At 50.2% G+C, this 27,257-nt stretch overlaps 1 protein-coding gene across 2 annotated transcripts in view; it reads right to left on the reverse strand.

Moving 5' to 3' along the window:
* Window positions 1-274: 274 nt before the first annotated feature.
* Window positions 275-27,257, reverse strand: part of DAPK2 (death associated protein kinase 2) — a 119,178-nt gene continuing 92,195 nt past the window's right edge. The window contains exons 5-12 of one of the 2 annotated variants that reach the window (XM_082850523.1): window positions 26,078-26,207; window positions 20,510-20,558; window positions 19,767-19,793; window positions 16,719-16,871; window positions 15,622-15,667; window positions 3,267-3,356; window positions 3,075-3,158; window positions 275-476 (exon numbers count right to left, since the gene is read on the reverse strand). In XM_082850523.1, coding sequence (XP_082706649.1) covers window positions 396-476; window positions 3,075-3,158; window positions 3,267-3,356; window positions 15,622-15,667; window positions 16,719-16,871; window positions 19,767-19,793; window positions 20,510-20,558; window positions 26,078-26,207 — 660 coding nt within the window. In that variant the 3' untranslated portion in view covers window positions 275-395. Of the gene's footprint in view, window positions 477-3,074; window positions 3,159-3,266; window positions 3,357-13,504; window positions 14,259-15,621; window positions 15,668-16,718; window positions 16,872-19,766; window positions 19,794-20,509; window positions 20,559-26,077; window positions 26,208-27,257 lie in introns of those variants that run through there. The other variant, XM_082850522.1, reaches the window with a different exon arrangement.

The raw sequence follows: 27,257 nt of genomic DNA on the forward strand, positions 1-27,257 counted from the left end.
TGACCAGGCTGGTTCTGAACTCCCTCATCCTGTGAGGAAAGCTGCCTGAATCTGACCTTCACCCATGATGATGATGGTCATTTGCATAATTTTCTTAGGTCCACATCCCCATCCCAGGTTCTGAGGTTGGCAGCGGGCGAAAGCCCATTTTGTGGAGAATTAAGAGCTTTGGGAATGCTGGAGTCTCCTGCATTCCCAGGAGGTGACAGCCACAGCTCCCAGGGTCTCCTGGCTCCCCTGCAAATGCTTCTGAATCCTGCATGCCCATCTCTCTTGCAAAGTGCTCAGGGATGCAGAATGCCTGGGTGCTGGCGACAAGCGGAGTCCAAGAGTCTGCATAGAAAGGAGCCCTGCGGGGCCCAGGCCTCCCTGGTGGCCACCTTGAGCCTGGCCAGTTAGGAGGTACTGCTCCTCCTCCGGGGGTGGAGGGCTTTCCTTTTGGCGATGTCCTCCTCTGTGTCACTCTCACAATTCCTCTGGAAGACAGAAAAAAAGAGAGACCCAGGGCAAGAGGGTCAGAAGGTGCCAGGAATGGGGTTGTGCTGGGTAACCTGAGCTGATACACCTGGGTCACGGGCCTGTAAACCAGGGAGACGGACATTGAGGGGAAGCCTGTTGCTCTGTCCAGACACCAGGGGTGGGTGGGATGGGGGTGGGGAGGGACCTGAAATGGGGCCAGACCAACTGCCTTGAGGCCGCCTTCCCAGGAGGAAGGAATACAGGCAGAGCAGAGCATCTAGGGAAAATCAGGTGCCAGAAGAGGCCAAATTATAATAATAATGAAAATTATATCCGGTGTCCTTTGTGGCTGCCACATAATCAAGACCACTTGGATAGTTGGTCTGTGGGCTGGTGGGTCTCCTGAACTCAGCCTAGAGGGAACGGGGGAGGGATAGCCACAGGGATCTCCCCAGACTCCGACGGCCACCTCCCCCCCGCTCTTCTCTGACTGGCTTAAGCTGCGCCTTTAGCCGGCCCTGCCATGTAGTCTTTCCAGGGAAATGGCTTCCGCGCTCCATTTTTATGAAAGAGAAAAAGAGTAAAGTGCAGTCCATCAGCTCCTGCACGGCTAAGCCAGCGTGGAGCAGCCACCCTGGTGGTCACCGTGCCTTTTTCATTCACGCCACATGCATCTAATTAAATTATTAAAACTACTAAACAAAGTCCTAATTCAGAAAGACAATAAAAAAAAATCTATTGTCAGATGTTCAATTTTAATGCTTCTTAAACAAAAGGACGTATCTTTTCTTTTCTTTTTTAAGGAAAATGCCTTTTGGTAAACTGAATAATAGATGTCTGGAACCCATTCTTTTTTCTTCTTTTTTAATTCTTTGGCCACACCATGCAGCACGCAGGGATCTTAATTCCCTGACCAGGGATCGAACCCCGGCCCCCTGCAGCGGAAGCCCAGAGTCTTAACCACGGGACCACCAGGGAAGTCCCCTGGGACTCATTCCTTTTCCACGTGTAGGGTGAGCCATCGAGCTGATATCAGGTGCTGACTGTTTGAGTAAAAAAGGGGACTATTTTAAATGTCTGCACAAGGACAAAAATTAGGAAAGAGTTTTATACGCTTTTCAATTACTCTCTGTTCCTCTTTCCCAATGGCCAGCACTGTACCAGGGCAACTCGGCCTGAAAGGCATGCCCGCTGTCAGCCATGTGCCTACCCAGGGCCCTCTCTCCTTCCCCTGGCCTGAGCCAGCTGGCAATCCAAGGTCAAGATCAACTTTAGCCAAATACATCCTGGACCAAGCCCGGCTATAACAATAAAAATAACTCGAGCTCTGCTGAATAGAAACTTTTGAGCATGAGTCAGGGCCATACAATACAAAAGACAGCTGGAGAACAGTTTGCCTGTGATTAACAGGGATTTTCAGAGGGAGCAAGTCCAGTCCCCTTTTACAGCAGATGAGGAAGGCAGCCAGAGAAGGGACATGGCTTGGCCAAAGCCACGCGGTTGTTTTGGGTCCCTGGAGCCATAAATCCTCAAGTTCCGGACAAGAGTGAGAATCAAGAAGGGCTCAGGCTGGTGGCAGGGAGCACAGGGGCTGTGCCAGGTCCTGCAATGCAGCCTAAGTGCTGTGCGCCCTGAGGCTGCCCGGGGCTGACGGCCCATTCACCTCAGGCTGCCGCCTTCCAGCCTCTCCCTGAGCAGGCAGTCACCTTCTGTCCTGACCTGTGTCATCCTAGACCCTCCTGGGGCCCTCACCACACTCGGTGAGCAGTGGGGAGGGTCTGTCAGGGAACCTCGACCAGCTGCAATACTAACGCTGCATTTCGTAGCACCAGCACTGCATTTTACAGTCTACCAGAGGATTTTAAACAACAATAATAGCTGCTAATAAGTATTGAGCACTTAAAATGCCAGGCTCTAAGAATATGTCATCATTTAATCCTCATGACTACCCTGTGAGGTAGGACCTATTGTTAACCCCATTTTACAAATGATGACATTTTGGCACAGAGAGGTTAAGTAATTTCCTCAAGGTCTCACAGTAAGTGGAAGATTTGAATCCTAGCAGTCTGGCTCCAGAGGCCATGCTCTTGACTACTATATTATTTTGTAAGTCTCTCATTTTAGATGTACGTAAAACTGCAACAAGCTAATCAAATATAAGATATCATCTAAATATTATTGTTTTTATTATTATTGGCAAACTAAAGCAAAACAGAAATGGGAAAAAATCGGCAAATGAATGTAAAGCTTCCATTCTAAAGCAGATCCTTGGATCGTCAGGAATTGATTTTGGATTGCCCCCAGCAGTCTCATTGTCCACTGTTCCCACGGTCCCTGGCAGGCCACAGGTCCTCAGGGGAAGGCTGGGGCTGTGGAGTGGCAACAGCAGTCCCTTCGAAAGCCCACGAGGAAAGGATTCGAGGTCCTCCAGAGGCTCATGCTGCCCCCTTGGAGCGCCCCCTCCCAGCACTACCCCAGTGGTCCCCCGGAACACAGATCACTGTGCAGAGCCTGCCAGAAACAGTTAAGCCCCACCTCCTCTCCCCGCCCCCTTCCCCCCAGCTCCAGGCCACACCCAGAGTTCCACCCAATCAGAGGGCATTGCATTTACCCACCAGGTCCTCATTCTGCCTGAGCTGCACCTTCTTCATCAGGGAGCGGGTGAGGTGGTTACACAAGGAGACGATGCTGAAGGAGAGCTGAGGGAGGGGGAGGAGAGGAACCGCCAGGTGAGGATGTGCACCGAGACCCCGGAGGGAACCAGGGGCCCACCTGGCCCCCGCCCCCACCCCTAAGCCCTGACCCACCTTCCACCGCCTGCGGACATACTGCTTCTTGAAGTTCTCCAGGTTGACCAGGGACTCCCTGCGCACCAGGGCTTGCTGGTTGTCCACAGGCTGGGAGACAAAGCAGAGCATGGCGGCTGACGCTGGGCTTCGGACGGCAGCAGGGCCCCTGACCTCACGCCACCCTTAGCCTGACCCCGGGACCTCCCTGCTGGGCAGGGCACGCAGAGGAACCTCACGCTGAGGGCAACGGCTCCAGAAGTCCAGCTGTTCTGGAGATGCCCTCGGCACCCCTGCGCTATTATTACCACAGCCAGATGTGCACACTGGCTGGGCTGGAGGCTCAGCCCCTCCCTCCCCGAAGGGGAAGAGCAGGAGGCAGGTCCTTCAACCATGGGTCACTCTGGGGAAGGGTCATCGTACAGCAGCCCACGATGCCCACTGTGCACTGGGCCAGTTCTGGGCCTAGCAAAATGGATGCCTCGTTAGCAGACGGGTATTAGTACTCCACTCAAAAATAAATCTAAGGAAATAGGGGCTTTGATGGGGGTCGAGAGGAGATGGGATGTGTAGTTGCCTTTCACTGCTTGGCAGTCAAGGCTTAGCTTAAACCCTGACTTCTCCAAGAAACCTGGCATGGCTTCTCTGAGCCTCAGTTTTCTCATCTGTAATATGGGGATAATAAATAACATTGTGTCACAGGGTTGTTTAGGATTAAGTAAATGGGGATGTAAAGTGCTTAGCTTAGAGTTGCTCAATAAATAGTAATATATTATTGATAGCCTTCCTGTCTTCTCCATTCCATCTTTTTATAAATTATTTTATTTTTATAATAGCTTTATTGCGATGTAATTGATATACAAAAAAAACTGGACATATTTAATGGACTCCAATGTGAGGAGTCCATTCCCTCATGAATTCCTGCCTCTTCGTAAAACAAGGTTTTCCTAGATTGAGAACTCAAGAGATGGGTTTCAGGGGTTCTGTGAACCTCCTGAAATGCTCTGCAAATTTTAGTGCATAAACTTGTACACAAATGTTCATAGCAGCATTATTCATAATAGACAAAAAGTGGAGAGGACCTAAATGTGCATCAACTGATGAATGGACAAACAAAATGTGGTATATCCGTACCATGGAAGAACTGAATGGAAAATCCATTCATGGAAAGAATGAAGTACTAATACATAGTACAACATGGATAAACCTTGAAAACAGTATCATAAGTGAAAGATGCCAGACACAAGAGGCCACGTAGTGTATGATTCTAATTACATAAAATGTCCAGAATAGGCAAGTCCACAGAGACAGAAAGTAGATTAGCAGTTGCCAGGGCTGGAAAGAGGGGAGAATGCGGAATGACTATCTATGAAAGGCTGTGAAGTTTCTTTCTGGGGTGATGAAAATGTCCTGGAATTAGATAGTAATGATGGTTGTATAACCTTGTGAATATACTAAAAAGCACTGCATTGTACAGTTTCAAACGGTGAATTTTATAGTATGTGAATTATAGCTCAATTAAAAAAAAAAACTTAGTGTATAGGTACAGACATACATTTCCTCTGAGAAGAGTCAATAGCTTCCAATGATTCTTAAAGGACTCCGTGACTCAAGGAAACGAACTGCCCGGGGCGATCCATAAGGTCCCATCCAGCTCTATTCTTCTCTCTGCTCTGACAGCCTCCTCACAGCAGTGCCTCCTCGGGCACCTCAGTGACCGCTGAGTGAGGTCACTCATTGATTCCTGATGCTGGTCTTGTCTCCTAACCACACTACAAGCACACCTCCATGCCTGTTGATTTTTCATCATGGCGCCAGGTGCCAGTGGAAGCCAGTGCATATGGCCGGCCCACACTGCTCTGGACCTGACATCTTCTGGCAGGAGGCCCCTTCCCTGTTTACCCAATCTCCCTCCTCCAGGACGGCCTCTGTGTGTTTCAAAGCCCAATTCAGACATGACCTCTTCCAGGATAACTTCCAAGAAACACTCTCTCTCTCCCAACATGACCAAAACATGTGTGCTCCTTTATTATACTTAACCCCTCTCTCGGTCAGCTCTGCAGTGGAGTCATCCCACTAGTGGACAACAACAGGAAGAACTTTCTTCATGTTTTTGTCAATGTTTCCTCACTACCCACTCCTGATGCAGAGCATAAGACAGTGGGTGCTGAAGAGCTGTACGGATAAACTGTTTCCCTGAGCTGCTGCAGAATCAAACCAGAACGAAGTCCCAGGACCTGCTCATCCCCACCGGCGAGAGGCCCAGGCACCTGCATCAGCCCGCCGTGAGACCACGGGAGGGTGTCATGACACCATGACTCCCCACAGCTCTGCCTGGGAATCAGCGAGGTGAGAGGCAGAGTCCTGGGGAGGTCAGGGAGCAGGGAGGAGAGTGCACGCAACCTTGACATGGAGGGGAGACAAGAGAGCCAGGGGCTATTCACTCCCCCAAAATGGGACACGGTGGTTTGGGCCAAAGAGTGCAGGAGGGGAGAGAGGAGGAAAAGGAGGAAGGTAGAGAGGAGAGAGAAGAGAAAAGGATGGGGGCTCTGAGGGGCCCATCAGGCCATGTCTTGCTCTCCCAGCCCTTTCCTTAACCGCCTCTCACCTCCTCCGCAAGCCCAGCCCTGGCTTTAGGTCCCACCTGGAAGAGAGGTGCGAAAGAGGACACAGGGCAACTGGTCTGTGCTGAGCCTGCCTTTTCCTGGCATCAAAACCTTCCAGCAGGGCTTCCCTGGTGGCGCGGTGGTTGCGAGTCCGCCTGCCGATGCAGGGGACACGGGTTCGTGCCCCGGTCTGGGAGGATCCCGCATGCCGCGGAGAGGCTGGGCCCGTGAGCCATGGCCGCTGGGCCTGCGCGTCCGGAGCCTGTGCTCCGCAACGGGAGATGCCGCGGCAGTGAGAGGCCCGCGTACCGCAAAAAAAAAAAAAACCTTCCAGCAGCTTCTGGGCACTCTCAATAGAACCCAACAGGCTCACCAAGAACCCCAAGCCCTGTATCATCTGGGTCCCTCTGTAACCTGACTTTCTCCCCATCTCCTTCCTGTCCCTGTGGCTTTCATGGCATGCGTCTGCTTGCTGGTCCAGGAACCCAAGGTCTCCGGGTCTTACTGTATTTACTTTGTCATCTTGTTCTGGTCTTTGCTCAAATGTCACCTCCTCAGGAGGCCTTCCTTGACCACCCTGTATAAAATAGCACCCAGCTGCCCCATGCAACTCACAGTGCCTCTGCCCCAGTTCTTCATAGCACCTGTCACCACCTGACATTTTATTCCATATTTATTCAGTTGTTGTTAATTCCACCTCCCCATACCTCTCAGCAACTAGTCTCTCCTTCCCAAGGTGACTGGCATCCTGCCTTCCCAGCCCACAGAACATTTCTACCTCTAACTTCACAAATGTCTTCAATTCACCTTCAAGTCGAACCCTTGCAAGGGACACTCTTGCACTTCACTTGGACAGTTTGATGAGCTGGAATTAGTAGACTCTGGGAGTGAAGGGACCTCTTTTTGTCTACTTACTGATTGACACCCTTGTGAGGCGAGAGATGGCTAAACCCCACGTATGGAAGGCTGACAGGCAGGCTCGGGGAGTCCTGTTAGTGAGAATCCCACCTTCCAACTGGTCCAGCAGTGCCAGCCACTGAGCAGAGATGCCCAACTGAAATATCACATCGGACCATTCCCAGAGGCCATTCATGGGAGGTGATGCAGTTACTTCTAGGGCCCTGTCTATATGCTACACAAAACAGCATGAGCTCTGAGGAAGAGGCTATAAACCTGTCAGGCTGGCCTTTCCCAATCAATGGGCCCTGTTGGTTGCTAAGAGGCTCACCAAGCGCTGACACTGTGGTCATCTAGGCATGAAGGCAGAGAGACATAAATTCTGCAGTGAGATCAGTTCCCAGAAGGAAATGTGGCACCAACACTTTGGATTAAATTCAGGGTGTGAGAGGCAACAGAGCTTGTTCCGCCTTCTCCTGACCCTCCCCTTTCTGCAGACAAACAGTGCCCACCTTCCAGCCTTGTGGTCCTTCAGCGATACCAGAGAGTGTGGGCGATTTTGACCAGGCTCCTAGGAGCATGTTTGGTGTCTCAGAAAAATGTTGGGAAGGGAGAAAAGAAGACAGAACGCTGTGGCTAAAGTCAGGTTTTGTTCATGCAGATGCAAGTGTCTCTGAAAAAGTCCATTGGGGAGAGCTAGGCAGCACCGACATCCACAGAGCAGGGAGATGAAGCAGCAGCCCTCCTCCCAGGCATAAAGACAGACCCTGGCTTTCCAGAAGAGGCACCCCAAAGACGTTCTCTAAATACCAGGCCTCCATAAAAAGAAACGAAAGTGAGTTATTTGTAGTGAGGTGGATGGAACTAGAGTCTGTCATACAGAGTGAAGTAAGTCAGAAAGAGAAAAACAAATACCGTATGCTAATGCATATATATGGAATCTAAAAAAAAATGGTACTGATGAACCTAGTTGCAGGGCAGGAATAAAGAGGTAGACGTAGAAAATGGACTTGAGGACATGGGGTGGGAGGGCGAAGCTGGGGCAAAGTGAGAGTGGCAGCGACATATAGACACTACCGAATGTAAAATAGTTGGCTGCTGGGAAGCAGCAGCACAGCACAGGGAGATGGGCTCGGTGCTATGCGATGACCCAGAGGGGCGGGATAGGGAGGGTGGGAGGGAGACTCAAGAGGGAGGGGGTATGGGGACATGTGTATGCATATGGCTGATTCACTTTGTTGTGCAACAGAAACTAACACAGTACTGTGAAGCAACTATACTCCAATAAAGATCTTTAAAAAAAATAACATCATAAATAAATAAATATCAGGCCTCCTCTACAAACTGCCAACAGTTTGCAACTTTTCGAACCTCCATCTGAGTCACTACTCCAGCCCCATCCTCCACTGAAAGCCATGGACACATGAGCACCCACTTTCCTCTCGTGCCCAGGACTGTCTCTCTGAGCCTCACTCCTTCATCTCCCTTAGTGGCATCTCTCTGTACGTGGCATCTCCACCTCTTCCTTTTGCTGGCTGGAGCCTGGGCCCTGCTGGCCTTACCTCCCTGTTTAACCAGGAGAGGAGCACGTGAGGCTTACAGGGGCCTGAGTCTCTACCTCCTTATGCCTGGGTGGGGAGAGCTGCAGAGAGGCTGTGTTCCTGCAGGTTGTCCCTACACTGAACAAGCCAATGGAAAGAGGCAAGAATGTCCCTTTCCTTGCCTAACCCAGCCTTACGTTTCTGAGTTAGGTCTCAGCATAGAGACACTCTCACTTTTAATCTTCTCCCCGGGACCTTCAGTTTTCTGAGCAAGTTTTCATCCCCAGGAAAAGCTTCAAAAGCTCTCCCTCCTGTACTGAAGAGACTTGAGAGACGTAACATCCAACTGCCACGTGCGGTCTGCGTTTGGATCCTGATTTGAACAAACCGCGTATAACAGGACACCCTTAAGAAAAGCAGGGGTGGCTTCCCTGGTGGTGCAGTGGTTGAGAGTCCGCCTGCCGATACGGGGGGGGGAAAAAAAAGAAAAGAAAAGCAGGGGCATGTGACTCCAGAATGTGTATCCAGATGATAATAAGTAATGATTCTTGATTTTGTCAGGTGTGATAATGGCGCAGGGGTCATAGGAAAAAGAAACTCCCTATCAGAGATTCCTGCTGAAGAATTTACGAGGTAAGTCAGTCTGACGTTTGCTTTAAATTACTTCAAAGCTGGGTAACGGGTACGTGGAATTCACTCTGCCATTCTCAATACTTTTGTGCAAGTTTTGAAAATCTCCCATAACAAAAAGTTAAAAACAGAAAGTCTCCCTCTTTTAAATCTCTGTAACCTCCTTCCCTTTAATCTCCATTTGACAGCTCTAGGTTCCTGACACCAAGCTGGGCTCATCCCCATATCCCTCCAAATTCTGCCTGGTACCTTCCCCACAAGGCTACAGCTTGGAGGGGAGTGTTGGGGGCAAGACCCCCCACCCCGAGAATGTTTCTGCCCTCTGCCACCCCTCTTACCCTTCCTCAGTCAGAGTTCGTCTCCCTCCTGTTTTCTGGAATATTAGAAACCATGGCCTTCCTCACCTCCCAGTTGGTTGGGGCCCCATCTGTCCCAGACAGTAAGTCTTCTATTCAGGGGTTGTCTTGTCCTTATCTGTCACCTCCCTCCAGAGCCAGAGCACAGTCAGTGTTTGTTCAATGAACTGGCCTCTTCTGCTCCTCAAATATGCCCACTGCTGGGTCTCCTCTCCAGGGGCAAAGAATCTTCTCCACAGGCCAAGAGTTTCACAGACAAAGCAGAAATGGCCATTCAGTTCCACAGACATGTACAGAGGCTGCCAGTGGGGGTGGGAGCTGAGCACCCAGCCACCTCCCACAAGGGCCCACAGCCCTGCCTGATGGAGTGAGGTGGGAAGTCGCCACCTTCAAGATCACCTGGAGAGGTGGGTGGCTGGTACGGGGAAGGGGTTCGCAGAGGAGACTCTGGCTTCTCCTACCATTATTCCTCTGTTCCATCCCTTCACTGCCAGCACCCTGCATCTGCAGAATCACCGGTTACCACGTTATCACGCCATCTCCACCCTTCCCCACGCAAAAGGGTAATCGTGTGCGGCATGCCTCTGCCTCAGAGCAGGGACAGACTGCTGCCTTCCCCAGGCACCGACTCTCCAGCCTCCTTGGGAATCGCTATTCAGGAAGATGTCACACGCTCACCCTGCGCTCCCCAGGATGGCATTTGCCCAGAGCACAGAGGCTGACCTTTCATTCACAGCCTGGTGAATGAAAGGATCCTCTGTGACGGTAGATGGGTTGGCCCACAGAGCGGCTTCCCCCAGGTCTTCGTCCATCTAGGTACCAACGAAACACCCCATCCTGCCACCATCGGCCCTGCCCTGCCCTGTCCTTCATGTCTCTGTTAAAATGCCAGCTGTGGGCGTGTGGGGAGGAATCTAGCAGGTCCTCTGGCTGGGCATTCCACAGGCTTCCTTGGGCTCCCCTTGGCATCAGGTTCTGCTGCCAAAGGGTGATGGGAGTTGGACCAGCCAGGTGACAGAGGAAGGTCACAATCTCCTCTGATTTCCCTGAAAGACTTGGGGGGCATTTTTCACTTCACTTCATTTTGTCTTTGGAAACTCTTAGTACATAAAAGAGTCTGTTCATAAAACATCTAAATGACAACTTGTTACCCACGACTGGACATGAACACAGAGAAGACGATGCCACTACTGCGAGGAAAACCACTTAGGGTTCTGACCCCAGCTCTGGGGCTGACTAGCTGGGGGACTCTAGACAAATCCTGTCCTGTAAAATCCTGTAAAAAGAGGGTGTCGGGTGGCTCACGTCTGAGGACCCGCCAGTATGGACAGTGTGAAGCTGATGCCAGGATTCTAAAATAACCACTTCTCTCTCCCTTTTCCCAGTCTCCCTAATTCAAATCATCATCCACATCTTACTACTTTATTGCATTTTATTTCGACCTTCACAAGAAAGTTTGTCCTGAGTTGCTCAGTCAGGGGCTTCCTTTCCTTAGGAAACCTGTTGACTTGGCCAAAGGGACCTTTCATCTTTGCAGTGCCTTATGCCAAATGGGTATATCATGTCCTGTAACAGGGCAGGAAAATTCTTGGAGAGCTCGTAGAGGGGTCTTTTGTATCAGTTCTTCCAGACAGGGTTTAGGGAACAGGCCTTTGCCATCTTCCATCGATTCCAAGATGCACATTTTTGGATCTCTGAAATCAGGACTTAACTCCCAAACAGTGGCATCATATCCTTACTGTCGATCTGAAGTGAAGGCAGGTGTTCTGGCAGATGACCACACTGATTCTGCCAGTCATTGGGGCCACCCAGCCTCAAACTGTTTGATGTTAGATTCTCCGCTCGAGGTTCTTTTGTTTTTGTTTTGTTGTTGTTGTTTTGTTTATTCACTTGTTTTGAGGTTCTTTTGGATCCCACTGATTGTGCAAATACAGAAAGCAAACCTGCACGAGTACCATGGACCTGGGACTCCTATTCTCAGTGGAGGATTTTTCCATCCCTCTCCACAGTGTCAAGGTTGAGACACACACGTTCCCTTGCCTCCCCTTCCTGCCTGGTGGCTTTATTTCCCATTTACCCTTTCAGTGAGGGTGTCCCAGCTTTGTATGTGGAATCTCCTATTGGACTTCCCATCCTGGGCTTTTTTTCCTTTATTTTGGCGTCATAAAATAATGATGCATTTACATTTGATGAAAATATGCTTTCTTACAGTGGATGAAAAAAGTTTCTGTTACAAATGTTATATATGATACTTGAAGCGATCCAGCATGCGAATAGAATTAGAGGTAGGATTTTAAAGAAATGGTTTCATGGGATCACAATCTCATGCCTCATCCTAAACCACTCCCCATCTGTGCTGCTCACTGGGCATCCCTGCCCCCACCAGCACGTCAGGCTGTTGACTGCCTGGCGCCCATCATGGCTCCCCATGACCCTTGGGGTGAAGGCAGAGCTCTTTAATACGGCAAAGCCCTGCTGGTCCTGTCTTCTCTCCGGCCCCATCCACACCATACTCTATTCTCTCCCCTCCAGCTTTCTTCCTGTCTGAGCAATTTCAGCTCCCAGGCCCCCTCCCAGCACAGAGCCCTGGCATGACAGCTCTGTGGGGAGCACTACCTTCTCCCTGGTTTTCTTATCTGATCTCAGCTCCAGCGTCACCACCTCAGGGATGCCCTCCCTGACTAGATCATCCCCCACTGCAGGCTCCTGCAGTGCTGCATCCTTCTCTCTCATTGCATAGGTCCCAGCTGCAGTTCTACCTTTGCAGAATGTTCTTGATGAATGCTGGAATCCGTTACTGGACTGCAAACTTCGTGAGGGCAGGAAACATGCCTGTTTTCACTCAACATTGTATCCCTGGGGCCAGGCTGAATGCCTGGCAGTAGATAGGTGCTTAGAAATTCTTTGTGAATGCATAGATGGATGTGTCTTGGTGTAACCTGCCCCACAGCAGAGAGTAAACTCTTGGAGACTGGGGTAGTTAGGGGAAGCAGAAGGAGCGACGGACATCATCAGAAAGTCTCCACTTTTGCCACTATTGTGACCTTGGGCAAATCACATCCTCTCTGTTTCCTCAGCTCCAAATTGGGAATAACACCTACCCCACCTATCTGACGGGGGGTTTGTGAGTCTGTGAAGGCACTTTGAAATGATACGATCTGTTCCCTCACCCCCAAGCTTCTAGCACAGCACTGGGCCCACACTCCACACTCTTTCTCTGTGAGCTAGTTGGCTGGCCCCTCCTCCGGGAAAAGGGAGACAAGATGATCCAGTCCTCAGGGAGGGGTGCGCACAGCTTGAGGTCAGGAAGGGAGCACTGAGCCTTGGGCTCCCCAATCTTAATGTCCACCCTCTTCAGACCTTAGGGACATGAGAAAAGGAAACTGCTTGTTGAGTCCTTTCTGGCCTTCATTCCCAACACGAGATTGGAGCCCTTAGCCAGAGGCGGGAAGTGGAGAAGGGCGAGATGCTGCCCCTTCCCTCCTATTCTGCAGGTGATCTTCACACAGGGACACAGCTGGATGGGAACGATAAACTGCGTGCCTTCTAGGACACACTTCTTAGGACAATTGCCTGAAGGTATAAGGCTTCCACCTGACTTGGCAAAATACGTGAAAATGCTTACTTTACGTCTGGGATCTGAACTTTAATATTAACGTGGATTTTTACAGTAAAGCCTATTTCTTCCCATATACTTCATCTTAGAGTCGGGCATCCTGGGTTTCTGTTGCATGCGTATCAACTAGCTATGAATGAAGCTAAGTCATTTTCCCTCTGGAGGTCAATTTCCTCTTCAGTTACATGGAAATGACAGTAACAACAATCATAATACCACCTACCTTCCTGTCTCACAGGTTCCTTTAAGGATCAAAGCCATAAATGCTTGGTAAGTGAAAAGTCAATAATAAATGAAAAGTAATCTTTTCTCTGTGTATTCAGAATCCCTCCTTCAGCAGCAGGAAAGCACCAAGCCAACTGACTGTTATCCCTAGTTAACTAGAATATTACCCAAGACCTGCAATCTACAAGGCGGGAAGCGAGACGTGAACAAACCCATTATCACAAATCAGTTATCAGGTATCTCTCCAGGGCCAGCCGTCCTCCCTCTGTAGGAGGGTACACTGACGGGTGTTCATCCTCAATCGTTTTAACAGCTTAGCTGCCCTGCCAGCCACCCTCCCAGAAAACCAGGCTGGTGAGAGGATATGGATAACTAGCTAGCCCCTCCGTGATTCTGCATTCTGGGAAGAGGGTGGAAGGCTATGCTACAGACACACACCCCTGCAGGAGAATTCTAGTCGATGCCCTGGCAGGGCAGTTGGGAATGGGCTTCAGCAAACCATCCAGGATGCACTCCTGACTCGATTCTGGTGCTCAGAGCTTCAAGCTGGCCTAGACTTCCTCACTGCATGATCTGTTGAGCAGCTCCCCTAGGCACTCACTAGAGTCCTGGCAACACACGGAGCTGGGGCTGTCCATGCTCCCACTCTCCAGCTGGAAGCCGCCCACCAGTTCCTGGAGCCACTGTAAGTCTGCCAAGAGCTCCTGCCCCAGGGCTTCAAACTGCGCCTGCAGATGGTCCAGTTTCCTGGCTGTGCTCCCGAGGCGGGACCCCGTGGCCCGGATGTCCTCTCGCAGGAGCTTCTTCGAGGACTCCACTTTGCGGAACTCGTACCTGAGCTGGGACAGGTCGTGCCGGGCTCTCTCACTCTCCTCCCGGTACCAAGCCTCCTTCTCATTGTAGATGGAGACCAAGGTCTCCACATCGTCCTGGATGGTGTCACGGGCCCCCGCCAGGGCCCGGCATCCCTGGTCCACCCGAGCCACGTCCTCGACCACACAGGCAAAACGCTCGAAGTTGACATAGGTGTTGTCGGGGGGCATGCTTGAGTGGCATTTGAGGGTGTACTCTCTCAGGCGCTCGGTCTTCAGCTGGGCGGGCTCTGCCTTGTGCTGTTCAGGGGTTCTGATCTCTCCTTTGGACTAGGGGGTGTTTAGACAGAAGGGCCAGAGTTACTTTGACGTCCGCTCCAAGGGCAGTCCAAGGTGCAGGCAGACGGCACACGAGCAGCCTCTTTGCATTCACTGCATGCGCCAGGCCACGGGAGGACCAGGGCGGAAGGATCACCCACACAGACCGTAAGAAAGGTCAGGTCGAGGAGGACGGGTGCTGCCTGCACACTCATCTCAGGGCAGGGTGGTCCATGGCCATTAGAGAGGGTCTCCACACGCACAGCATTTAAGGGTGCTCGCACAGACAAGCAGGCTAGAGCCAGGACTCTGCAGGCATCCACTCAAGGGTGGAAGCATACAAGGCCATGGCTGAGGGGGGGAAGCTGGGGGCTCCCTGGGCCTTGGCAACACTCGGCAAGCTGAGCTAGGAGGCAGCCCACCAGACTCCCTAGCTCTGTGGTCTGGGCCCAAACCTGGAGGGCCCCTGGCCTTCCGCATCCTTCAACAAGCAGGTGAACCTGGCCTTCTCCAGAGCACTCCAGCCCTCCCTGCTCTCCATCTCCCGTGGTCCTCTGCCCCTTCTCATCTGCACCCTCAGATCATCCTCGCCAGCTCTCCCATCTAACAATTTCAGTGAATGGGAAGTCTGGTGACATCCCTGGGAGCACACATCTCATCAGTCAGCAGAACTAGGGCCAGAATCCCACCCTCCTGATCCCTATCCCGCCAAAGTGCTTTTCACTGGCACTTTACTGTGCCTAGACTGCAAGGCCCTCTGAAAACCCAGCAGCTGGAAGCCCAGTTACAAGGCGGGTTAGTCAGGGATTCACCTTTGTGTCCCCACCCTCCCCAGAGAGAATGGAACTGCCCTAAGGAGTGGCTGCCTCTCTCTCCCAGCAGGCCTCCACCTCAGAGCCCCATTCCCTGAAGTCTCCAGGGGCCTGAGGAAGCCAGTGACCGGTTTGAGTGCCATCCTTTACTCAGAACTTCGAAAGTCGGAAACAAGGAGCCCCGGTTACAAAGTTGAGGTTTTTAACTGTCACTGATCTCTCTCTACAACTGAGGAGTCCTGATTTCTGCTTTGAGAATGACAGTGACGTGTCCTGTGACAAAGAACCCTTTGTAAGATGGGCCCAAAGAACAAGGAGTTCAACTGACATTTGTGAAGGTTTCGTTTCATAAGTCACCTGAACACGTGAAATAGAAACTTAAACTTGTAGACCTATTTGAACAAGTCCAGACCCTTGGAAGCCCCCAGCTAGCTTTCGTCTGTGCTTGAGGGTCAGTGTTTCAAGCAAAGGCCTTTCCATAGGTCCCCTGCATCCGGCCGCCCCAGGCAGCCCTGGCGACAGAGCAGGGGACTGCTCGCTGGAACTCACCACTGTGCCCTTACCGTGATCCAGGGGTGTCTGAGAGCCTCTTGGATCGTGAGTCGTTTCCTGCAACGAGGATCAGAAAACAGTGATGGTCCATGAGAAGCTGAGAGCAGCAGTCTCCATTCTCACTCTTCTTAGACCTCCTTTTTGGCATTCTTCCACCACTGCCATCAAACTAGAATAATAAGGGATGCAGAGGTGGATGGGGAACTGGCTGCATTCTCTGCATTCCAGAGAAAGTGGTCCAGGAAGACACCTCAATAAAATGACATCACATAAACCCTCATCTTTGGTCCCAGAGTTGAAGGGGCCGACACCACACTACGGAAGAGTCATAAGTGCTCTCCACCGCAAAACCTTTGGTCTCTGTTTTTCTGTTTGCCTCCCAGATCCACTCTCTGCCCTTCCCTGCTCTGTACCCACGTAGGGTGATCCCATCCCACCTTGCACTGATCTTCAGTAGGGAAATTGGGCCCCTGCACTTTAGAGGACCCCCCTCTGCTCCTCTCTAAAATCTGTGGGACCAAGAGGATATGGTCTTCTAAAGTCTGTGGACCTTACCCCTGCCTCATCTAGGCCGTGCTCTGGGTACCCAGCACCCTATAAGCCCCTGCCCATCTCCTTCTTTGATCGCACAGCCACGTGGCTCACCCTGGGCCCTGCAGAAGGTGTGGGATTAGCAGGTCTCCTATTCTCCCACTGTTCTGACCCCTCTGGGCCCACTTCCGCCCACTCCCATCCTGAACTGACTTGAAAACCCTGCCACTTTCCTTTTTGAATCCTAGTTCCAGGTGCCTTTGGGACAGACCGCAAAAGATTATGAGCCCTAGAGAAACCCAGGTTGACTTCTACACACACACACACACACACACACACACACACACACACACACACAGTTATTTGCATTTCAGCAGGAAAAGAAACCAGAACGACTTGAGGAAACAAGATGAATGCCAAGTCTTGACCAGTCCACACTCCTCAGCACCTGCCCAGATTAGACCACAATGGTCGATGATAGCCCATGGCAAAGCAGGGACAGACGGACACGGCTTTGGGAGAGGTGGCAGGAGAGGGTCAGTACCTGAGCAGCCAGTGCCCTCCTCTGTTCTCTTACCGGGTCTCTTTAACCAGAAGCTTCCGAATGAAGTCCTTGGCCAGCTCGCTGGTCTGGCTGAAGAACTCCTCATCAAAGTTGTAACTCACTGCTGTGATATTTGCCAGTGTTTCCTGCTTTGTGTCTCCCAGAAAAGGGGATGCTCCACTGAGGCTGGGCACACAGAGAGGACACACGTGACTGTGGGAAAGTAGATGCAAGTGGGGGTGGCGGACTCTGGGAACCCTGACTCGTACTGCTGCGTGGGCATGAGAGGCTCCCTGCAACCCTGCTGCCCCCTCTGGGGGGCGGGGGGACCAGTCAGCAACTCTTCAAATGAGTCCAATTGAATACACTTTATGGAGCTCCTGTGACAGAGAGAAGTACCTGTGATAGAGAGAAACCGTGTCTTCAAGGGACTCGAAAGGGGAGGGGAGACAAATACAGAGACCTGGCTCTTCATAATCTCCAGCAGAGCACAGAATAAAACAGGCCAGAAAAAGGGCTGTGGGAGCACAGGACAGAGGGGAGGCCCAGAGCAGGCTTCATGGGAGAGCTGACATTTGCATCAGTTGTGTCCTGAAGAATGAAGAGGTTGTCAGCAGTTACAGAAGGAGCTGGAGGGTCTTCTAGGCTAAGGGAGCAGCTTGAGCAAAGCCTGAGAGGTGTGGCAATAGATGGGCCGTTAGGGACTGGAAGGGTGAGTGATGTTCCCCTGCAGGGTCTGTGGGGAATGTGTTGTTCCAGTAGTGACTCCTGAATCTACTGTCTCCCGACTCATGATCCAGATGTGCCATTGTCCCAGAGGTCCCTGTGCCCTACCCTAACCCTCCATGTGCTCCCTGCCTCGATTAATGACGTCACTTCCTGAACGTACCCAAGCTAGAAACACAGCACCTTTGACTCTTCCTCACCATAGAGGAAGGAACCGTAGAGGTGAGGAATCTTTGACTCTTCCTCACCATAGAGGAATAGAATGGTTCCCTCACCATTTCTATCGGTTCCATTTCCTAAATACCTCTTAAAGGTCATCCCTATCTCCACTGACACTTTCTTGGGATAGTGAAAGCAAGGTACCCTGGAAAAAAAATCTGATATTTCAATCCTGGATATGAATCCCAGCTCTGCCACTCATGTATGAACCTAGGAGAGTTACTCAACCTCCCTGAGCTGCAGTTTCCTCAACTGTAACCTGAAGAAAAGAAAAGTCTCCACCTCACATGACTGTTGTGAATAAGTATATATCAAATGTTGAAGAATAACTATATAGAGACTGTTCCGTGCAGTCCTGGCCCATACTAAGAACTCTGGAATCGATGGTCATTATTATTGTCATTGTTAGCACACAAAGAACCCTCTATGACTCCCTGTTTTCTATAGAATCACATCTGAACTCCTGAGCAAGGCATCAGAAGTTGGTCCACACGCTCCATATATTTCACCACACTTACCAAGCTCACCGCTCCCTTCCTCGGCTGGGACAGCCCTTCCTTCCCTTTCCACCAGGAGAATTCATCTCATTCCTTCCAGCCCAGTTCAAATCAATCTCTCGCTCTTCTCTGTCTCCCCCTCCCCCTCTCCCATTAAACCTCCTGCAGTCCCAGCAAACCAGTGGCTCTCCCATCTGTGTCTCACAAAGCCATGTTCATACCTAAAGGATAACCTTGGTCCCACTGGGTAAGAGTGCACTGTCCGGTGTCTCCCACACACACAGGGAGCTCCAGGCAAGCAGGACAGATTCTCCTTCAGGTAGTATCCTGAGTGCCTGGCACAGTGCCCACCATGGAGCAGGCAGCCAATAACCTGTACGGAATTCAATGAGCTACAAGAAGATTGTGTGCCCTGGCGACACTGGAATTCCATACTCTTTTAATATGGAAACCAGAGTTCTGAAGATATCAAGATGTCAAGAGTCAACATCTGAATATTCTGGCTCTAGTCTGGAACTATACAGCAATGCAGCAAATTCTCTCTCTCTGCAAATTCCTCCTTCAGATTCCTCCAGGGCTTTTAAAAAATACTAATGCCTAGACCCCGCTCCTAGCGATTCCGATTTCATAGATCTGGAGTGGGGCCTGGGCCACAGTAGATATTGAAAGGTCTGACGTGCAGCCAGGGTTGAGACCCGCTGCTGCAGCTCGGGGGACAGGATAGGTGGGGTGGGGGGTGGCGGGAGGTGTCTGCCACATCGCACAGAGCTCCCAGTCCAAGGGGAGCCAGAGGGATGCTTTACAGGGATGTTGAGAGAGTTGAGTGCTGGTGCCCCATCCTTCATCCCCTCTGGCTGTGGGCTGCCTCTTACCCAGAGTGCCATAAAAATACCATTTTCCAGGAGTGCTGTGAGAGGAAACAGTTGGGAAGTACGGATGAACACCACGTAATCAGCCGAGTCTGTGTCTGAGCAGTGCCGGGAAGTTTGCACGTCGGCTTATTTAACCCTCACAACACACCCATGGCAGGAAGTTTGTGATTCCTACTTTTCTGATGAGAAAAACAGGCCCAGAGATTCAGTCTCTGCCCCAGGCCACAGAGATGGAAAGTGACAGGTCCACTACCCGATGCAGGAAATCTCTGCTTAAGCACTTAATACTTCAGTGGCAGGAAAGAGAGACTCTGGGGAAAAGGGAAGAGAGAGAATGTGAGAGGAAAAGGGATCTTGAGAAAGGCAGGGGAAAGGCAGAGAAAGAAGAGGCAGGGTCAGGAAGGGCATGGCAGCTTGAGGGCTGTCCCAAGGCTTCGGAGTGAAAACTGACATTTTCACAGGAAACCTGGGTCCGGGTGAGGCTGAGCGGTGGACCCCCGACCACAGGAGGGATGCAAACACAGTCTGTGCAGGATGGAGGGCTGCAGGCTGCTCTCCTGGGTTCCTGCCCAACCCCAAGCCCAGGGTCAAATGTATGAAATGGAGCTGAGAGCACTCAGCCTCAGGTTTGCTGTGTGGCTCTAACACATCTGGTCGTGGTGGGCACTCGGGAAATGTCCGTCTGTCTGTCTGCCTGCCCCCTCTCATCCCTCCAGCTCCCCCCTGGACCTGAGCTGGGTCAGAGCCCCGGGATCGGGGATACTCACAGGATGTAGGTGATGACGCCAATGCTCCTGTAAAACAAAGAACCGTCGCGTCAGGGCTGCGTGGCTGTCATCCCAGACCAGCAAGGGACTCCCCACGCGGTCCTGAGGGCCCTTTCACGGCAGCCCCTGGATGCCATCTCAAGTCCCACGCCCCTCCCCACCCCACTCTTCAGCAGCAGCCTGGGACTTCTTTGGAGTCATCAAGCCCTGGACGTTGAGTCCGAGGACCCAGGTTCAAGATCAGGTACTCCTGCACACGCAGGCTGCGATGATCACCGCTGAGCCTCTTTCTCCTCTTAAAATGAGGATACTGAGAACTACCTCACAGGACCACTGGGAGGATTTTAGAAAACCACGTGATCAAGCCGCTTAGCCAACTGTAGAGCGTGGCTCCCATGAAATGAGCCCCATCTGTGCAGAGAATCCATCACCGTGGTCTCCCCCGGCCCAGCACAGCACCTAGAACATGAGGCTCCCGGTAATCACCTGGCTGACTGATGGAATGAGCTACCGTCACTATCATCTTTATCGTGGCTGCAGCAGGCCTCAGGTGAGCCTGCACCTCCAGCCTCACCTCTCCCCTTGTTCTCTGCCTTGGCCGTGTGCTAACTGGCCGCACGTCCAGCACACCCAGAAGAGCCAGGGGCTCTGAAAGGTCAGTGTGAAGGAAGAGGTTTTCACGGTCAAGGGGGATGTCAGCCAGAGCCGGGGTCTGGGCCACCTGGGCGGCCTGTACAACTTACCACATGTCAGCCTCCAGGCCCAGGGGCTCATAGTTCACAATTTCTGGAGCTGAAAGAGGCCATGTTGAAGAGTCAGCAGGGGCATGAAAATGAGAAGAGAGGATGTAAGGAATTTGAGGGAATCTGGTGCCAAATGTTTCCATCCTGAACCCTCACTAAGGAGAATCAGAGAGGCCGATGGGGTTAATCTGGCTCTAAGGATTCTGAGGAAGGGAGCTGCCTTTTATCCTGAAGGTGAGGAAGACGGGACAAAGGGACTCCTGGAAAAGGAAGAGGAGGGTGGGGAGAGGAAGATGCGGGAGGGGACCATGGGGCCTAGAACAAAACCTGCTTGAGAACTCTCCACTGGAAACCAGTCAGGTCAGCGCTGGAAGGTGATGGAGGAGAAGAGGAGGCAGAGAGGGAATCCACGCTCCTCTGAGTCTGTCTGAAAGAGGGCAAGTCCCACCTGAGGAGCAGGAGGACGTTCTGGTGGCCACTGAGGTGATGAGCCTGTGGTGCCCGAGGGGCATCCAGAGGAAGGTGTCCAGGAAGGGGCTGGGTATTGGAGGTGGGGGTGGGGTGGACCAGAGCCATCACACAGGCGGAAACAGGAGCCGTGCGAATGCTGCCACGACCAGGAGAAGGTGCAGAGTCTAGGAAAGAAGACTCTACCTGGGACAGAAGAGGACCAAATGGTGCCTGGTGATCAAGCCCATAAGCCCTGGGAAGCAAGTGTTGAATTTCACACTCACTGCAGTGCCCAGAGAGTTCTGAGTGTGGGCAGTGGAGATAAGGGTGCAGACGACTCTTCAAAAAAGCTTAGTGATGAGGGGCTGCCCTGGTGGCACAGTGGTTGAGAGTCCGCCTGCCGATGCAGGGGACACGGGTTTGTGCCCCGGTCCGGGAAGATCCCACATGCCACGGAGCGGCTAGGCCCGTGAGCCATGGCCACTGAGCCTGCGCATCTGGAGCCTGTGCTCCGCAGCGGGAGAGGCCACAACAGTGAGAGGCCCGCGTTCCGCAAAAAAAAAAAAAAAGCCTTGGTAATGAAATAGAGAAGAGAGGATGATAACTAGAGAAGGGAGAAGGATTGAGACTTTTTAACCACGAATGGAAAAAGGTGGGGAGTGGGAAAGGCTAAGTCTGTTCACCTAGAATGATATCAAAACCTCTGCATCTATTGGATGTGCCCCCATCCCACCCTCCCAGATGCAGGGAACCACTCTCCTGGCTTATTTTTCAGCTTCCTAAAAATGATGCCATACTGCATGTGATCTACCGTCACTTGACTTTTTTTCCCCACTCAACATGATGCTTCTAGCGTTCATTGAATGTTCATCCATGGTTCTTCATCTTCACTGTTATATAATAGTCCATTGTGTGAATATAGATCATCTTCTAGTCATTCTCTTGGTGATCATTTGGATGGTTTCCACTTCTTTTATTATTTTATTATATTATTATCTTTTATTGGAAGAACACTGCTAGGAACTTTTATGTACCTGTCTCCTGAGACACACATGAAAGACTTTCTCTAGGACAGTGATATTCAAAGTGCAGTCTGCAGGCAAACAGTCTGCAGACTGTCACTGGTCCTGACAAGATATGTACAGAAATTGACAGTAAGCATTTAGAGACTTGCATAGCAATTTGACATTGCTGTGACACTCAAACTGTGATCACTTTTCCAGGAATTTATTTTTATTGTATCTTACTGAACAAGCAGTCCAGGATAGACTTTTTTTTTTTTCAAGTGGTTCACCATAGAGAGTTTGAGGAGCACAGCTCACTTTCTAGTGCTCATCTGCTCGATATACATACACACTCATTTCTGTCCTTCAGGTGCTTTTGTTTGTCCATTTTCATCTGTGCTTTTCATCTTCTTTCTTGTCTTTTTTTTTTTTAAATCGCTTTTTGTTAGTTTTCTTATTCTTTTTTTCCCCAGCTTCTACTTTTGTAATGGCTACCCCTGAGACTTTACTATGAATATCAAATAAATTCTAACATAAATCAATATTTTGACCCTCCTCTAACAATACAAGAAACTTAGAACACTAATTTCGAGTACTCTGTCCTAGCTAACATTATTTTCTTCAGTTTCTGGTTCTTTTTTTCAGTCCTACAATTAAAGCTTCATCATCAGCATCATCGTTATCATTCTCTAGGAAAGAAAATAATTCTATTTGCCTAACGTTTTACTGATTTCTTTGCTCCTATTACTTCTTGCATTGAGAACTCCCTTCAGAGTCATTTTCCTTAATTCAGAAGTACATCTTTCGGAAGTTCCACTAATGAAGGTCTGCTGGAGGTTAACTGTTTTGTCTTTTTTGTTGTTGTTCTTTTTTGGTTTTGCTTTTTTTCTGAATCTCTTACCTTCATTCTTGAAATATAATTTCTCCACAATTATGGGGTTTTTATTTTTCCTCAGCTCTTTGGAGATTATATTCTATTGGACATTGGTTTCCATTGTTGTTTTGAGAAGTATGCTGTCAGTCCGGTTATTGGTTTTTGTTTGTTAATTTTTGTCTTTTGTAGGTAACCTGTCTTTTCTCTCTGGCTGATTTTTAAGATCGTCTCTTTGTATCTGGTGCCCTATACTTTAACTATCATGTGTCTAGGTATAGATTTTTTTTTTTCTGATTGATATACATTGTCCTTTCTGTATCTGGGGATGCATGTTTTTACATTAGATCTGAAAATTCTCAGCCGTTCTATTCAGATATTGCTCCTGTATTGTCTTTATTCCCTCGTCTGGGAGTCCAAATAGACCTATGTTAGGCTTCTTATTTTAAACTTATTCCACTTATCCTCTCTTTAGTATTTCTATATCTTTGTCACTCTGTGGTATTCTAGCTGATTTTTTCCAGCTCAGTCTTCCAATTCTTTAATTCTCTCCTCAGCTGTGTATAATCTGCTGTTTGCCCCATCCACTGAGTTTTAAATTTCAACGAGTACATATTGAATTTCTTAAAGTTCTATCTGGTTCTTTTAAAAATCTGCCCAGTCATTTTTGAATCTCTTGTTGCCTGCTCATTCTTGTGCGTCTACCTGTTATTTCTATATACATTCCATTTATTTTATAGTCAACATCTGATAATTTTAATATCCTACATCCTTGAACATCTAAATCTCGCTAGTCTCTGATAAATGCTGACATGTATACTTGCCTTTAGGAGAGGTCCTCCTATTGAATATTCTTGTTGCTCACAGCTCCAGCTCTACGTTCATTTCGCTCGATTTTCAAGGTAGGACAGGTGATGCTGAAGGAGTTACTTCACTTAAAGATTTATCTTACTTCCTGTGAGTCCAGAATTGCATGAAAAATAATATTTTTCTCAAGAATCCAGTTTTGTAGTGAGAGGACCTTTTGGAAGACCTGGTCCACCACACTCCCAGAAGCTGACACTTTTTAACCCTGGTCTCAGGTTAAAATTTCAAAAGAATGGTGGGAAGAGGGAAGAGTGGTTATAACCTGTGTTCAGGGATCTTGGGAAAAGTAAGTCATCATAATTGGGTCAGGGGCTTAGAGAAACCACCCTATATATCTGTAAGGTGCAAATAAGACCAGTTCTGGGCTGGAGCTGTGTCACACTGGCTCACAAGAGTCAGCTGTGTGCATCTTTGCCCAGCTCTGAATTCAGTGACAACATGTTGGTAGGTTGAAATTGGCAGATGCTATCCAACCTAATTAGAGTTGTATTCTGTTTTGTTTTGAGACCTGGTTGTTAGACATTTACCAGTATACCACTGGGAAAAACCCTCCACAGTCTGGCTCCGCCCATCAATATCCCACTGACACTGCCAGCCCGTGTGAACCCTCTGATCCTTCTAGAGTGGACAGTGAATGGTCCCAGATAAATGCATTCATTCTGGCCCTTCACCCCTGCTGTGGTACCTCTGAACCCAGGACGTGCACCTCCTCTGCTCTGGTTCCTTCCTGACCCCCCTTAGATCCTCCCACACCCACAGCGACAGCACTTTGTCCCTCACTGACTCAAGGCCAGGACTGATCCCCCTGACCTTGTGAGAGTGGATATCTTGTCTGAACAGTCTTTCAGAGCTGTCTATATCACTCCCCTTACACTTAACCACATCCTGTCTCGTGTCACCTCTTCTATGACTGCCCTGAATTTCTAGTTGAACCATTTATTATCATTCAACACTTGGTATGAACTTAAATAAACATGCATTTTTACCACATATGTGAATGGCCGGCAGCAACTGCTATCCTGGACAAAGTTTGAGACTAGACACCTGCACCCCAGGTTCAAGTTGGCCCTGCCACCAGCTCACTGTGTGACCCTGGGTGTGCCAGTCTGAGTGTGGCTTCTTACCATCACTGTGTCCCCAGTACCTAATATCTGTCGTATAGTAGGTGGAGAATAACCATTGGTTGACCTTAAGTAAAATCCCCTAGCTCTCCAAGTCCACATTTAAACTAGATCAGGTGACCTGAAAACATCCTTTCAGCACTCTTATTTGATGGTTTGATGTCTTGTTTCCAAAACTAAATTGAACACTCCTTGAGGGCAAGGTCTTCTTATAGAGGACAACGTGGTCTAATGGAAAAAGCACAGGCTTTGATGTTGGATGTATCTGTTTTTGAATCTCTGCTCTACCACCTACCGGTTGTTTTGCCTTAAACAAGGCACTTGATGGAGAAGATATTTTAAATCTGCTTCATTAGATCCTATAAGGATTAATTTGGACAATGCCTGTAGAGCACCAGGCATAGTGCTTCGCACACAGCAAGGTTTCCCTGCCAGGGGGTCTGTGGGGCCTCTGCAGTTTCATTCCACAGTGGCTGCAGAGCTGCTATGTGTGGCCTGAAAATCTATCAGGGTGGATGTTCTGACGCATCCCGTCTTCCTTTTTGATTAGACTGTGGTCAGAAGTTTGAGCCCCCAGGCTTTGAGGAGGCCATTCCCTCCCTCCATCTCTAAGACCACTCCAACTCCCAAAGCAGAGAGGTGTTGGTTCTGAACTTTCATTCCTTTCTCCTCTGCAAAGCTGTTTCTTTATGACCATCCCCTCTCCCCCCCGACCTGTGGTGCCAGTCCCACCAGGCCTGGGCCAAGGCTGAGAGACACAGAGGGAAGACAGAGCCGCCAGGGCTCTGCTGGAGCTGGGCCTCCTGTGCGTGAATGAAGGCCAGGCACACAGGAGAGGCGAGCAGCTGAATCTGGCATCTGGCAGAAGATTTCCCTTCTCTTTTTCAGGAAATCAAAAGTTACTCCAGAAAAGGTTGAGTTTATGGGAATGCAAGAGGGCGAGGTAATTTTAAATGTTCATAATCTCTTCTAAGAGCAGGCAGTGGAGCCAGCTCTGGGAGGATTTAACTCTGCAAAGGCCTCCAGGCCCACCTGGCCTCTCACTGCCCCACTGGGCGCTCAAAGCCAGCACCTGGACCCTCATCCAGAGGCCAGTGAGACACTTCCTTCCCTACCCATTAGATTTCTAGGGAGTCTCCAAGGCATCATCTCTCAGCCCATAGGCCACAGCTCCAGACGCAGGGTTTACTACTGGGATTTCTCTACCTCCTGATCCCAGATTCTCAGTTGGGAGAGAAACAGGCCTAAAACTCACCAACAAATTCTGGCGTCCCAAAAATGTTCTTAAATTCAACTCCATCTTCTATTTCATGAGCCAGGCCAAAGTCAATCAGCTTGATGTGTGGAATGGGAATATTCTTGTCCAACAACATAATGTTTTCTGGCTGGAGAACAAAAAAAGAGAAGAAAAGGGATAAAAGAAAAGATGGTAATTAAAGCCCTATTTTATGTTTTTGCTTTGGTTTTGGGGTGGGGTTTGGTGTTCTTTTTTGGGACACCAAAACAGCATAAACACTTTCTTGTTTTTGTGTCCTCAGTCTTCTCCTGTGAACTCAAAACCAGCCACAACGCCAAGGGCAAGGCTTGGGTTCTACCAAACCTGCTGCTGACAGCAGAACCAGACTCTGGCTTTAATCCTGTTTCTGTCTCTGAACGGCAGATCCCTTTAATGCAGTGCCTCTGTTTCCCCATCTGTCAAATGGGGCCAGGGAGATACTTGCAGCATTTCCTGTAAATAAAACCACTGCCTCTCTGGGTGTATGTGGGTGGGGAGGGGCACTGCAACGTAGCCTCACTCTACACATGGCTTATTGACCTCCATCTTCCTGACCACCTCTTTCCCCTGGCCGGTCAGCTTCCTGTGGACAACACTCCCCTCCTGTAGACTAATGGTGTGGCTCACACTTCTCTATGTGTTTAACTAACATTGGCCCTCGGTGGGACACAGGAAAAAAACACCTAATTTCCAGGGAAAATACCAGCTGCCCAGACTATTCCCAGCCCAGTAAAACAGCTGCCAGATCTTGGGCTTCCCTGGTGGCGCAGTGGTTGAGAGTCCGCCTGCCGATGCAGGGGACACGGGTTCGTGCCCCGGTCCGGGAAGATCCCACATGCCACGGAGCGGCTGGGCCCATCAGCCATGGCCGCTGAGCCTGCGCGTCCGGAGCCTGCGCTCCACAACGGGAGAGGCCACAACAGTGAGATGCCCGCGTACGGCAAAAAAAAACACAAAAAACAGCTGCCAGATCTAACACAACAGTGGGGGCTGGTGTGTGTACGTAGGGGGACGGCCCTGCCCTGGCCTCACTCAGCCCAGGCTCCCAGTGAGGCTAGAACAGGATCCTGAGCCTAGCCTTCTCACTCCCACCCAACCACGCGGAGCACTCAGAGGGTGAGCAGTCCCTCTGATTCATCTTCTTCCCTGCTACTCCTCG

This window comes from Leucopleurus acutus (genome assembly GCF_964270905.1).
Source record: "Leucopleurus acutus genome assembly, chromosome: 1".
Taxonomy (NCBI): Eukaryota; Metazoa; Chordata; class Mammalia; order Artiodactyla; family Delphinidae; genus Leucopleurus; species Leucopleurus acutus.